At 50.8% G+C, this 14,642-nt stretch overlaps 1 protein-coding gene across 1 annotated transcript in view; it reads right to left on the minus strand.

Annotated features, from left to right (window-relative positions):
• Adamts14 (ADAM metallopeptidase with thrombospondin type 1 motif 14) overlaps positions 1 to 14,642 on the minus strand; it is a 64,706-nt gene that overhangs the window by 16,831 nt on the left and 33,233 nt on the right. Inside the window, exons 5-11 of the mRNA XM_051186788.1 lie at positions 9,347 to 9,430; positions 8,731 to 8,878; positions 6,597 to 6,702; positions 4,917 to 5,060; positions 3,980 to 4,112; positions 2,680 to 2,793; positions 1,359 to 1,507 (exon numbers count right to left, since the gene is read on the minus strand). Of these exons, the coding sequence (XP_051042745.1) occupies positions 1,359 to 1,507; positions 2,680 to 2,793; positions 3,980 to 4,112; positions 4,917 to 5,060; positions 6,597 to 6,702; positions 8,731 to 8,878; positions 9,347 to 9,430 (878 nt within the window). The remainder of the gene's footprint in view (positions 1 to 1,358; positions 1,508 to 2,679; positions 2,794 to 3,979; positions 4,113 to 4,916; positions 5,061 to 6,596; positions 6,703 to 8,730; positions 8,879 to 9,346; positions 9,431 to 14,642) is intronic.

The raw sequence follows: 14,642 nt of genomic DNA on the forward strand, positions 1-14,642 counted from the left end.
TTCCATTTGAGCCGCATAAAATGAAAAGCTATTACCACAGGAAACTTAATAAATGGTAGCTCTGATCACGGGGATAACTTGCTGGTAAATGCAAGGTGGTTTATCAGAGTAGGCAACGCTATGCCTTCCTACCACCTTGGCTGTGGTGACTCCAATAGAGGAAAATTCCAAGGTAGTCCATGTTGGCTGTCATTTGAATAACATGGTTAACAAAGACACTGGTCGGTCTGGTGGCAGTGAGTCACCAATCCTTGCAAGTGAACAGTGCACCACCAATAACCGTTATTTCTTGTTTCTCTTCCTGCATGTGCATGAGTGTGTGCTGTGCATGTGTGCACGCATGGTTACAAGTACATGTGTGCATGCATGTGTATGGTGGCCCCAAGTTGACATTGGGTGTCCTCATTTTTCACTTGATTTATGGCAGCAGCATCTCATGTTGAAACTGGAGCTTGCTGGTTCTGGTGACTCTTCCCAGCCAGTATGCCCTGGGGAATTCTGGATCCCCAATCTCTCAAGTGCTAGGATTCTGAACAGCCATCACACTTGCCCAACTTTCACATAGGTTCCGGGGAATCCAAACCCTGGTCTAGCTTGCATGACAAGTGCTTTGTCCACCAAACCCCAAATGACTACTGTTTCGAAGGGTTCTGCATCTACTGTGGCCCTGTGACCTATTATTGTGAATGTTCATTATGCTACTTGGTGCAAAGAGGGCCTGAGCCAGGCCCTGTGCAAGTCCCTATTCCAGTGAACTCATGGCCAGCTTATCTATTCCTCATTAGGGTGTCCTAAGCAAGCAATTTCACACTGGGAGATGAGGACTGTGAAAAACTGGGGCTCAGACATTTCACAGTGAAGTAGGGGAGAGGATCCTACCAAGATGACAAAAAGGGACAGACAAGTGTCTTCCCCAGAACACTGATGTAGGAAACAGAGGTATTGGTGTTAGACAGAAGTTAAAAATAAAAATGAAAGAAAAGTTTGCGTATGTGGCAGAAAGCAAACCTGATGGTGGGTGAAAAATACATTGAAAGTAGTGCATACTCAAAGTCTGGCCAAAAATTGGGATGGTGGAGGGTCTTGAATACCTGGCAGAGTCCTGGGCCCACTCCATCTCTCTGGGGACTACTCTGGATATGGCCACTTGAAATGCTATCTCAGGCACATCTCTGGAAATCAGCCCTGATGGCTCACTAGCAAATGCAGGTAGAAGAGACCTGCCTCGCTCCAACATTCTTTGTTCTTATCCAGGAAACAAATGACTGTTTAAGTGTGCTCTCTTTTCCCTGTCTTCTGCCTTCCCCTCTGAGTGTCTCTCCTCTGGGTAGGTGGTATCCTCAGGCCACTGCACTCACGGAGGGTTGTCGCAGCTCCGGCTTCGCGATCGTACTCCACCTCCGCATGACCGAGAACATGAGCCAAATTTGGTCCAGGAACTCCAGCCTCCATCCTGACCATACGTTTGCTCTGGTGACTTCCAGATACAGTGACCTTTGAAGCACCACTGGGGTAGAGAAGAGAGCATATGGTCACGTTGGGCCACCACAGTGGAGTCTGGAACAAGGGTATTCCTTGGGGCACACAGTATAGCTGATGGATACAATGGCAAACCCAGAGAGGGCCATTAAGAGATTAGTCTGGGGAATGAACTGAACAGGATCCCAGGCCTATTGCAATATAGGTAGCTGAGCCACCTCAGACAAAATGCTTGCTGTCCTGGGTGTAGCCATGTCTCTCTAGTACAATGCTGGTAACAGAACCCCAGTCAACAGCAGCACACACAGCCCTCCAGAAACAGCCAACATTCATTATTCAATGAGATTTGCGATGACGATGAATGGACCACTATTTCATGTGTCACCCTGTCTGGTGTGGGCAGGGCTGAGAGGGAAGGAAAGACAATTGTCTCACCCTGTCGGAAGCTTACCTGTACCTCCCCAGGGACCATAAACATGTATGAGCCAAGTCTGTGGCCTGCAGCCAAGGGATAGACACATAGCATCTGAAAAGCCTGGGTTTGAATCCCAGCTCTGCCATTATGAGATGCATGTGGCCTCTTCACTTTACCAGACCTCGGGTTACTCATTGGTTAAACTGCCTTAAGACTTGAAGGCACAGGGCTGGATTCTCATACAAGGCCTCAGAAGACGGAGGCTCACTGGCTAACTGTATTCAGGACAGTGACCAGGAGGATACAGATTTTAAATAGGGCTGCTTAGGGCTCTCAGACAAGCCAGGGATTTCTCTGCACTATGCAGAGAAGCAAACACACACCCAGAAACACATGAAGGGCATTGTGGAAGAGGAGAGAAGAGGTGTGGGGTAGGGAGGAGGTGCCAGGGAGCAGGGGAGTCGGAGGGGTAGCTGGAATCCCCCCCATCCCTCTCCGTTAATCACTCGCCCTGTGGCCTGACCCTTTCCTTAACCCAGCCAGGGCTCATTCATCTCATCTATGAGGAGGAAAGCCTGCTGCAGCTCAAGTGACAATGCTGAACGAGGTTGACCATAGAGGCCAAGGGACAAAGAGCAACGTGGAAGTCTAAGGTTACGAGAAGACTCTTCGCATGTGTATCATCTATGACACACAGAAGCAAGGCCCTGGCACCTACACCCATGCCAGGGGTGGATGATCTACATCTTAGGAGGGCCACTTCCTCCACAGCCCCACACAAGTACCTTGCCGGGTGCACACTCTGTCCCATCCAGCGGGGGCCCCTTCTTGGTCTTGCAGAAGTATGGGTTGTCGGGATGGCTGCACCACAGCTGCTTGCAGGGCTCAAAGGTCCTGAACTATGAGGCGCGGGGGGGGGGAGGATGAGGTAGGTAGTGGCAGAGAGAAAGGGGCATGGTGGATGCTGGGGTCTAAGACACTACGAGGCAGCCAGAACCTCGTGTACTATCAAATTCCACTCAACCCTAAACGCCAATGGCTCCTGGGCCTCCTCTGCGCCCCTCCTGCAGTCTGAGAAGGGGCATTTCCCAGGGCGCACACTCTGTCCTCTCACTGACCTCCATAGAGGTCTGGGCCCAGGAGGTCCCCAATCCTCGGGCATGTGGGGAATCTTGAGGGGACTCACATGACGATGAGATTCCCTCATCTCCATCTAATACAAACACCCACTGAGATCAGAGGTCAGCCACCTTGTGCTCCAGACTGGAAGGGTGCCCCCAATTTCATTACTACTTTCATAGCAGCTCTCTTACAGCAGACAGGCTCCCCACAAGTACAGCACTTGGGCACTGAGGTCCACACTCTGTTCTTCAGCCCCAAAGCAGTATTGTGTCAAGCCACATGTCTCAGTGTGGGAAAAAATAACCACACAAGGGTTCCATGCTACCAAACAGAGCGTCCTATCTTGAAGAGTGGAGGAGGGAGGCTTCATTCTCAGGATGCAGATACAAAGTCCTAGGGCCACAGAGCCTATTTTTTAGATGTCCCTACCCTTAAATGTCCTCTTGTGTGAGTCTCTTCAGGGTAGATCAAACTGACCCCCAGCCTTAAGGCTCACCCCTTGCCCTGTCCTGGAGAGTTGTAGTAGGGTTATGTTCTTTGGTACCTCTGGCCTCCAGCAGGAGGATGAAGACATGGGTATGACCCCATGGAGAGGTGACTTGCAGACACAGGGCTAAGGAGATAGACCACCATGGCCTACCACAGTGTCCAGAGTTGGAAACTCTTCTCACCCAGGCCCAGCCTCTGGCTATGATACCTGGGCTACCTCACAAGTAAACCCCTCAAGGGACCAAACCAAACAGGGTATCAGTGGCTACTTGCCCTCCTTGCTTCTGTGCTTGGGCCTCTATCCATGTGGCTTTAAGGTAGGACTAGACAGAGTCTACACCCTGCCCCTCATCTCTTCCCGATATTCTGGAACCAAGCCTGCAAGCCCATCCCTAGGCCCACTGCTGGCAGCATTGACAGTATCCTGGAAAGCAACGGCCTGGGTCATACTAGCCTGCTACCCAGCCTACTCACAGCCAAACAGGTGTGGTACCCAGTGCCGAAGTCAAAACGGCACTGCTCATCCATGGAGTAGTCGATCCCAGGCAGTTCCGGGGGCTGGGGCCAGGTACGCTCAAAGGGGTCATCAAGGAGGCAGTCGTAGGAACTGCAGTGGGGACAAGGGAAGTGAGCAGCCAGCCCTAGGGCTATAAATCCCAAGCCTTCCCTTCCCAGGGTTGAGGCTTTTAACTAGCAAGGAAGGCCTACAGGAATCTGTGCTCACTGTCCTGGGCCCCAGCTGTCTCTGCCAAGGAGGATGGGTTGTTACAGCATGGCTCTTCCTCTATGACTGTCTCCAGGAGGAGGAATCCAGGGGCAAAGATATTAAGGCCTGGCTAAAGAACTAAGGGTGGATCAAACTGACCTCCAGATTCAAGGGTAATCCCTTGCTTTGTCCTTCAGGGTAGGGCCCGGGTTATATTCCCTGCGATAGCTGGCTTGTAGTGTTGGTTTGCACATAAAAGGATGTACTCTGGATAAAATTAGGAATGGACTTATGGACAATTTGAGGGCATATTGCATGAGTCAAAGTGTATCCACCATTCAGGAAGCATGCTGAATAGACAGTGCCATCCAGGTGCTTTGAAAGGTCAGTGACTGTCTTTCTGCTTGGAACACCTGGCCTACATCTCCTCATGCCCTCCCTACATCCCTGTCTCTGAGGCCCTGGGAAGCTGAAGCTACCCTAGCTCCATCTGCAACATAGTATCATCTGCACACTTAGGAACAGATTCCCAGGTGCCGACCACAGAGAAGCTAGTTAGCACTTGGGTAGGGTAGGGAACCCTTGGTCACACTGTGCTTCTAGTGTGGGCCAAGTGAGGGAATGGGGGGTGGGGGCAGGACAGAGTTCAGGCTGTGTAGCCTGGGCTTGCCCACCCATCCCTCCCCTTGGGCGAAGGCAATATACGGGAGGTAGCGGCTGAGCTCCAATTTGCTGCAGCGGGACCAATGGAAACGGTGGAAGGCAGCCTGCACCAAAGGCGCCATGACACTGCCCAGGCTGGTCTCATCGTCACAGCCATTCCCCTGGCCATCGTGCTCCATGCCAAGCCTAGAGGGCAAGAGAAAGTCATGCTGTAGGTACTGACCATGAATACAGACAGATGGACCCCAGACAGCTGACACTACCTTGACTAGGAATTCAGTCTACTAGCCTTAGCTCCCTGACTGTGCCTCTCTGCTCCTCTCCTCCCTCCTGGAGAGTCACCCCTCCCTCAGACCCTAACCACATCCTCCAAGCTCTTGAGGACTGCCCATCTGGGACACCAATGACCACTCACCTTCCTTGCCCCCTCTTCCAATTATTCCCATGGCCCAGGCCTTTCCAGGCCTCTGGACACACCCAGCCCACAGACAAGATGGGGGAAGGTGTGAATTCTGTTCCTCCTGCACTAACCCCCATGTGGCTGGCACCAAACCATCAGGCCCATCCCCAGGCCCATCCCCAGGCCCACTGCCTGCTGGGTAGAAGGTCCCTGTGGGAGCTCCTGTTGTATGGCATCATCCCTAGCTGCCACATGCATGGCTTGACTTCCAAAGCAGGGCCTTCCTGCTCTCTATCAACAGCTCTTGTGTTGCCCACTAAAAGGCTTCCACATGCAAGGGCCAGCGTCATTAAATTCTATCTAGTCAGTCCGATCTACATAGTGAGTTCCAGGCTAGACAGACTACAGAGTGGGACCCAATCTGAAAGAAACAAACAAACCACCCCTCCCAGTGTGTAGAATTCTAAACATAGTTGGCACCCATGAAAGCTTAAACTTAAAACTTGTTTTTAATTATACTTTGTTCTTCAAGACCAAAGCCCAACTCCTAATTTCTTAAATACTGCCAGTGATTCATTGGCCTTTGACCACTAGATGGACATGGCACAGACCTCTAAGCTTGACCTTGCCTCCCAGCAGGGAGGGGCATCTACTTAAGAAAGAATGGATACATCTTGCCCTTGACAGCAAGTCAAACCCCCAGCACAAGATAGGTGCTCAAGAAATAATGAATGAAGCCAGGTGAGGTGGCATACGACTATAACCCCAGGATGTGGGTGATCTGAAGCAGGAGGGTCCAGAGTGCAAGGACACCCTCAGATAGTTTGAGACTAGTTTGGGCTATATAAGACCCTGTCTCAAAAAAAAAAACCCACAAAAACAAAAGAATAAACCAAAAACTAGCTAGGATTGTGAATGAGTATGTTCTAAACAGCATCCGAGGCCACAGAACCGGCTGCCAGCCCCAACTGGCTTACTGCCTGGGTTCAAAGTGTGCCTGTTTGTGGTGGGCTTGGGCCAGCTCCTCAGAGGGCATAGGCCAGGGTGCGCTAGAACTGGTCTCTAAAGGATGCTGAGATAAAGACAGTGGAGAAACAGCAAGGATGGAGGCCAACTCTTGCCTACGATAGGTATTCTGCCACCAGTCTGACAAAAGCCAGGGTACATGTGGTCCCACAGCCTCCTGCCATGGGCATCTGTAGATAGCATGTGTCGATGACAGACCCTGACCTTGACCTTTTACCCTCAGGCCCCCTCTGAGCTCAAGACTAGGCCCATAACCTGAGAGCCACTCGCTCTCCCACCCTCCCAGGGCTACTCACACGTGACCAGTCTCATGAGCCACCACAAAAGCTGAAGAGAAGCCATCCTCGTGGTTGAGGGCACAGCTTCTTAGGGGGTGGCACATACCAGTGACAGGGGCATACCCTGTCAGGGAAAAGGAGAGAGGTCACAGGCAGGTGAGGTGGGCTGTGCTCACCTGGCTGCCCAGCCTGAACCACACAGACATCCAACCTGGTGGATGCTGGAGGTTCCTGAGAAGAAAGGGAATCAAACATCTCTTCCCAGAGAATAACCATGGGCCTGTTGCCACCACACTCCAGTATTAGGACTTGCTCCTGACTATAGTTTTCCACATTCTACAAGCAACTGCTCTGAACAAGCAGAACTTCCAGGTGAGACCCAAGCCTGCACATACTCTAATCCTGTGATCACTCAACAAACACGCTCAGAACACTTCCTCTCTGGAAGTCAGGGATGGCCCTGTGTTGGGTTCGGTGCAGAACTAGGTTCAGTGTCACCTGCCTAAAGCCCCAGCCTAAAGCTCTTGAGACTAAGGCAGGAAGACATGAGTCCAGGAGTTCAAGACCAGCCTGAACAAGATAGACACATCTAACAGCAGCAACAAAGAAGGGGAGAGGAGAGGAGTTGGAAGAAGGGGTGGAGGAGAGGAGGAAAAAGGAGGAAGGAAGGAGGAAGAGGGGGAGGAGACAAAAAAGAAGTACTATGTAGCTATCATAGAGGACACAGAGAAGTCCATGCTTCTATTCCCAACACACCCTATTATTAAGGAGGGTCTACCTCAGCTGGGGATGGGAATTGAGTACAGGGGTATCTGAGGACCACAGTTCAAGGATCAAGAGTTCTAGGAAGAGGTGAAGGAAAGGGAAGGAATGGTCCCCTGGAAGGTTTAATGGGCCCAGGGAAAGAAGGGAGTGACTTCTGAGGGCCAAGCTGCACAACAGGCATAACTCTTGCGAGTTTGGGGAGCCGCAGGAAATAGCATTCAGCCACACTGTTAGCAGGCACCACTGTTTGAAGGCCTGTGAACCAAGGGTCTGCCTCCAGTAACGCCTCTAGGGCTGAGCTTGCAAGGGACCATGCAGTCCATGCCAGACGACAAATAAACAACCAAAACAGACCCCAACTGCAGCAGGAGTGCAGGCTGGGGCAATCTGGAGATGGAGGTGTGGACAGGAAGGGCTCCTTGCCCAGGCCTTCAGTAACTAGAGAGCTCTCCTGACTTAGAGTTATGCTGACTGTGCCTTCCATCTTGACAGCCTTTGGGGAACACAGTGCAATGGTGCAGGAGAAGGGGTTGGGACCTCAGCTCTGGGGTTAGCGCCACAGCCATGCAGTTCCACACATGCCTGTCAGTGTCTTGTACACATGTGTGCATGTGTCTGGGTATCTGAGTGTAACTGTACACATGTGTACAGTGTCACTGTGTGTGTGTGTGTGTGTGTGCATTTGTGTGCACACACATGCATTTATACACATTTGGAACCTGGTGGTTCAGACAAAGGAGCCCTTGGGTAGGCAGGCTAGCTGACTCATTTCCATCGTTAAACTAGAGAAACACCTGAAAGAACCTCAGTGTGAGACCTGGAGAGCCAGTGTGGCCTCGGTGTGTCTCTTCACCACACTGTGCCTCAGTTTCCCCATATGGGAACTGTGGTCAATACTGCATGTATATAGATGCTTACAGTTGTCAGTACTGCCATGGACTTCTGTGCAGCCCCTGCTACCCTCTGTCCAGTGAGCAGATGGCAGATGAAGGATGGTCAATATTTCACTTTCCCCCTTCTGCAACTTGGAAGAATCCAGAAGCTGAAGAGCTCCTGGATCATGGGGTGCATGGGCACACAATTTTCCCAAGTGCTCAGAAGCATGGCTAAGGGCTCTGAGGTCTTCAAGCAGTTGGGTGGGGGGTGCTGGCTTCAAACAGCAGCTCCAGGCAGGACTGAGGCAATGCTCACCAAAGTGTGGTACATTTCCCGGCTACAGTCCTTAAGTTCCAAGCCTTAACCCTCTGTTCATCTAGGTCCTGTCCCTTCTTCTTGCCTGAGTGGGCCCTACAGACAGAACATTGTTCTCCAGGTGCAGCCTGGAACTTCTACTTCTGCCATGCGGGCTGCTCACTCCTGGCCATGGTAAACACAGTCCCTTACATACCTGAGGGACCGAAGTTCTGGCGGGTGAGGAAGATGACGTGGTCATGGTGTTCAGTGTGGCTAGGGTCCTGGCGCTGCTGGGAGTGTGCCCAGCGACACACCTGCTCCAGACTGCGTGCTGGGTTCCCTCGCTCGATCAGGCTCAGGGACTGCAGGCAAGGGTGGGAAGGTTCAAGACCTCAGACATGACAGGAGCTCTTCACAGAGGGAGAACAGGGACAGCAGTGCCTCTCCTAGAGACACCATCTGCCCACACCTGGCTGCTGCTGGCACACTGCTCCATACCCATACCCCCTAGAGACTCAATGCATACTATTTCCATTCTCCTTAACCTGCAAGGAAGTCAGCTGTGTCAAGCATTTCTCCATACCGAACACTTATTTCCTTATCCAGTCTCTATGGTAGCTTTCAAGGAAAGTGTGACTTCCACCCCCTTTAGCCTGATTTAGTGCTGCAGAGGTCAGGGTCCCTAAATTCAACAATGATGGGACTTGTCTCTATCATTGCCCCACTCACAAGCCTTACCTTCCCCTACAGACTCCTCAAGGAGAGCGATTTGGTAGGCAAGTCTCCGGCCTGTCATCCACCCTGCCTCCCTCCAGTCAGCAGGGGCTTACCTGTCGGTAGCCCACCATGATCAAGCGGACAAGGGCGATGTTCACATGGGCCCCCAGTGATTCATCGTGATAAATCTCATCCACCTATAAGAGACACAGAGTAAAGCTAGCAAACTTCCCTGGGGGGCAAGGAGAGGCTACTGCATGTCACATGTCATACTCTAACATTCAGCACCACCTCACCCCTCCATGGCCTTATCCAGCAGGCCTTTTCCTTCCTACTTTTCCAAGAAACAGAGTCTAAGAGAGGTGATGACTTGCCCAAGGACACATGGCTAGAATTCAAATTCTGGACACCGTTCCTAACCCTGAGCTCTTTCCACAGAGCCCACGTCTATGGGGAAAGGGGGCAGCTTCAGGTAGTGACTGACCAAGATGCTCAACAAGATACTCATCTGTTCCTTTTTGAAGAGTCTCTTCCAGAGAGGTCAACTGACTCAAGGGTCCCTTTGAAGCTCCCTGCTGTAATATCTCTAAATACTTGCCAGTCATCGCTGGAATGGCATTATTACTCGGGGATGCTCCCACAGTGGAGCCCAGCCATGGGTCCTTCTCCACAGTAAATCCCTAGAATAGGACAGTGCTCGAGGAGCACGTCAGAAACAGTCCTTTCACCCCAAGCCTCCCCAGTCAGATCTGTGTTTGAACAAGGTGCTTGGACATGCTTAGTTAGACTCTATCAAGGGGGGCAGGCCATCTCAGAACAATCCCTTTGTCTCCCAGGGCCTGGGACACTGAAGAGCCCCCCACAGGCTGCATCCAGAAACCAGTCCTCGGCACTTCCTGCCAAGAAGCCTGGATAGAGGGAGTCGGACTGTTCCTCTACTCCCAAGGATGGGACGTTCACCCTCTCCTGAAAATGTCCACCTCTGGAGTTAACCCAGGACACTGGGTTAGACACTCCTGTTTTCTTTGTTTTAAGTAGCCTCTTTAGGGACTGAGGACCTGAGTAAAAGCAGGATGAAACAGTGCACGCCTTGGTAATCGCAGTGTTCCTACAGGGAGATGGGAGACTCCGCACAAGCTTGAGGACCAGCCAGCCTAGTGTTTGCAAGTGAATGTCGGATGATGAAGTCTCAAGCAAGATAGAAAGCGACACTCCAAATTGCTGTCTGATCTCCACACATACACTGTGTCATGCACTCACCTACACACACACACACACACACACACACACACACACACACACACTCAAACCACACCACATATTCACACACAAAGGCTTTTTTAAAGGCATAAAACCAAGCAAAATATTTCACTATAAACACACACATATACATATAAAAGAAGAAAATTAAATCACTTAGAAACCAACTATATAATAACCACAGTTAACAAACTTCCTGTCACATATGTATACCTGTGTGCTAGTTTACATACTGCTGGTGTTTTGCTGGCTTCATGGAAAATGTTCTGTATCTTTAACTGTGACTTCTAGTGTCTGCATAAAACATGCCATCACTGATGTTACTGACATCCCAGATAGCAGTTGAAAGTCTTAGGAAGAAATGGCTCCCTCAGCCAGTCAACATAGGCAATAATAAAACAGCTACTTGGAGTCCTGGATTCAAATCCCAACTCTGTTTTCTTCTTTTAATTTTATATGAGTTTTGCCTGCCATATATGTCTGTGTACCAAGGGCACACAGCTCCCACGGAGGCCAGAAACCAGTGTCGGATCCCCAGGACTGGAGTGGCAAATGATTGTGATATGCCTGTGCTGGGAGTTGAACCCTGGCCCTCTGGGAAGGCAGCCAGTGTGTTTAACTGCTGAGCCATCACTGCACCCGCCCCCCAGCTCTGTTTTGTTGCAATCCCCTAGCTGGTTTGGGGCACAGCTCAAAGCTCCTTTTTCTTTTTCTGCAAAATGGAAATAGCAATGGCTGTCTGAGGGCTGCCCTGTAGAAACACCTGGAAACCACAAGGGAGACACAAGCCCAGAGGCACCATCAGTGACACACAGTGATGGCCTCTGACTCCTGCCACATGGCTTCCTGGGAGCTGGATGGTTTCCTGGTTGCCCTTGTCCCATCATTTCTCTCTCCTGTGCCCTTCAATCACCAGTTGTTTCTCATGCACAGGCTGTGAAGGGGTGGCTGGTAGCCGGCCATCAAAAGAGACGAATTACCCTAACTCCACACACAAGTTCTACAAGGAGGGAAACCCAGGTAAGACTGGAGACCTGGTAACCAGCAAAGGATGAAACTAGGCTGTGCGCCCAGGACCATGAATTAGAAGCTGCCTACACAACAGAGCCCAGCCCCAGCCCATCCTCCCAATGCCCAGAGCTGGCAGCGGCCCCTGTATATGAGCAGCCAGCAGCAGCCAGCATTGGGCTTCCGCCGTCAGCTTTCCTGGCGCCTGTGTCTGAATCCATTTGAGTACTAAGACCAAAGTCTAGCACTAGATCCAACTGAGTACTGAAACCAAAGCCTGATGCCTGCTGTGGACAAACAGACCCTGCCAATCCAATCCCCACCTCGAGACATGATGGAGAGGCCCAGGGCACAGGGTTCCCTCCCATCTTCCAGAGCAAAGACTTCACTGAAAGAAAGTTTGTTTCATTGTATTGAGGGCAGCTTCCTCAAGCCACATGCCTGAGACTTATCCTAGGAGGATTGCAGCGTCTACCAGCCACATTCCCACACCCATAGAATGGCAACCTCGGGACAATACTGAAACCTGACAGCCATCTGCAGGGAAGTGACCTTTTTTATATGTATGAGCCTGCCTGTATGTCTACATACCAAGTGCATACCCGTTGCACACAGAAGACAAAAGAGAGCATTGAATCCTCCGGGACTGGGGTCACAGACAGCTGTGAGCTGCCATGTCGGTGCTGGAAATCAAACCCAGGTCCTCCGGAAGAGCAGCCACCTCTGTCACCCCATGAGAAGTGACCCCTCCAACGCCAGGACATAGCCTCTCTTCTTTCTACACAGGGCTGGGGTAGTATTGTACAGTGTGTGAACTCTAAGATGACTCAAGGGAGACAGGAGAGGCACACACCATCCAACCATATCAGTGGCACACACTCCACAGCTTGTCCCAAGGACAAAGAGGAGAAAGAGACAGCTAGGACCCTTAAGTGGGGATATACACTGGGTCCTGGGCATCTGGAGGGACTCCTCAGTTACTGTCTTCTTCCACTTGTCCTCTAGTATAAGGGTTGTTGAAAATACTGTCTGAATCCTACATGTGGCAGCCAGTCCTTTGTGTCAGAAGGCTTTGCACCTGCAGGTTTAACCAACTGTTCACTGAAAATCTGAAGAAAAACTGTTTATATGAAACACGTGTTTTTGTTTTTTTCTTTTCCACCACTCCTAACCAATACAGTACAGCAGCTATTTGCACAATGCTTTAATTACATCCATTTTTCAAAGTCATCAGTGGCTGCTCATCCAGAGAACCTGGGTTCAATTCCCAGCATCCATATAGCAGCTCAAAACAAGGATCTATAACTCCAGTTCCAGGGATCTGACTCCCTCTTGTGATCACCATGGGCACTGCATGTATGTGGGTCACAAGACATGATATAAAAGTAAATCTTAAATAAAAATTCAATCAAAGTCATCATGAGATGCTGTAAATCACACAGCTGAGGGTTCTGCAGCTCACGAGTGGAATGCTTGTCTGGCACATGAGGCCCCTGTTCAATCCTGTCCTAATTTGCTTTCTACTGCTGTGATTAAAAAAAAAAAAAATGAACTAAAGCAACTTGGGAGGAAAGGATTTATTTCTGGTTAGAAGCCCAATCACAGGTCATCCTGAAAGAAAGTCACAGCAGGAACTGAAATACAGGCTGTGGAGGGGCCCTGCTTACAGTCTGTTCCTCCTGATCTCCCCAGCCTGCTTTCTTATGGCACCCAGGACCACCTGCCCAGGGTGGCCCCTCCCACAGTTGGCTGGGCCCTCCCACATCAATCATTTAAGCAAGAAAATGTCCTATACCTTTGCTTACAGTCAATCTGATGGAGGCATTTTCTCAGGTGGGGTTCCACATCCCAAATAACTGGCCAAAAGTCCAGAAGGAGGAAAGCGGGGAGAGGAGGGAGGAGGGAAAGGGAGTCAGGACAGGAAGGAGAGAGGGTGGCAGTCAGGAGGTTGCATGGGTTACAAAGGAGACTTGAGCATCTACAGTTTTAGGGACTCATGGTGAGATCTTAGACTGATCCCATTAGGACAGAGAGACAATTGAGGGACAACCATACTCATTTCAGTCACTTGCTCAGCAGGACCAAATCTATTCATTAATGCTTTTCTAAAATAAAATTTATTTATGTGCATTGGTATGAAGGTGTCAGATCCCCTGGTACTGGAATTACAGACTGCCATGTAGGTGCCAAGAATTGAACCCAGGTCCTCTGGAAAAGCAGCCAGTGATCTCAATCACTCACTGATTGTCTCACCATCCTTCCAGCCCCCTCATCAATGCTTCCAATGGCCCTTGTTCCAATTGCCATCCAGCCTAGGTCATTGCCAGGCAGGATAGGCCCTGCTCTCCCAAGCTCCCTGCTCCTGTTCTCTGGGTCCTGGCGTATCCATCTCAAATACCCCTGCTAGTCCTGGCCCTGCAGTTTGGAAGCTCAGAGTTTATCTGGCTGGAACTACCACAGTGCTTTAGATGGGCCAGAGAAGTGACTGGACAGGGCCACCATATTGGCAGAAACTGCCCCTACACATGGTGCCACAGCCAGGGTGGTGTGGCTACCTGGCAGGCCCAGGAACCTATCCTCCCCAGGACACATTCACAGGGGCCTCTGACAAACTCCACCCCAGCTGCACACCCAGGGCTTGGCCCAGCACCCTCACACTATGGCTGTGGAGAGATGTGGTCAGGGAACAGTCAGAAATTGCTTCCCATGGGTGGACACAGAATGGCCACAAGGCACACCCACAGGGCAGAAAGAACAGTGCTTCTGGTTTGCTTGCTTCTCACCTTTAAGCCAAGTTCAAGGCCACCTTTGCCAGACTCCTAGGTTAGGGTTTGACATCACCTATTGGCCTGAGATAGCCACTGGGTGTGTACCAGAAAAACAAGCAAAGGTCAGAAAGATGGCCAAAGAGAGACAAAACAGCAGAAGGGAGGGGACAGGTGGTGAGTGCTGGGGCTGGAGGGGTGAGCGGCTGCGCCCAGAATGCTGAGTGTGTGCCAGGCACCCTGCCAGGCTTTGTTCGCCACCTCCAAGAACAGAACTTTTCTGGTCTTGTAAGCAAGAAAATGAGTTTCTCTTTCTTTCATTCATTCTTTATTTCTTTTCTTCTGTGTGCACGTGCAAGTGTGTGTAAGAGTGTGT

Source organism: Phodopus roborovskii, unplaced genomic scaffold (genome assembly GCF_943737965.1).
Source record: "Phodopus roborovskii unplaced genomic scaffold, PHOROB, whole genome shotgun sequence".
NCBI classification, from domain to species: domain Eukaryota; kingdom Metazoa; phylum Chordata; class Mammalia; order Rodentia; family Cricetidae; genus Phodopus; species Phodopus roborovskii.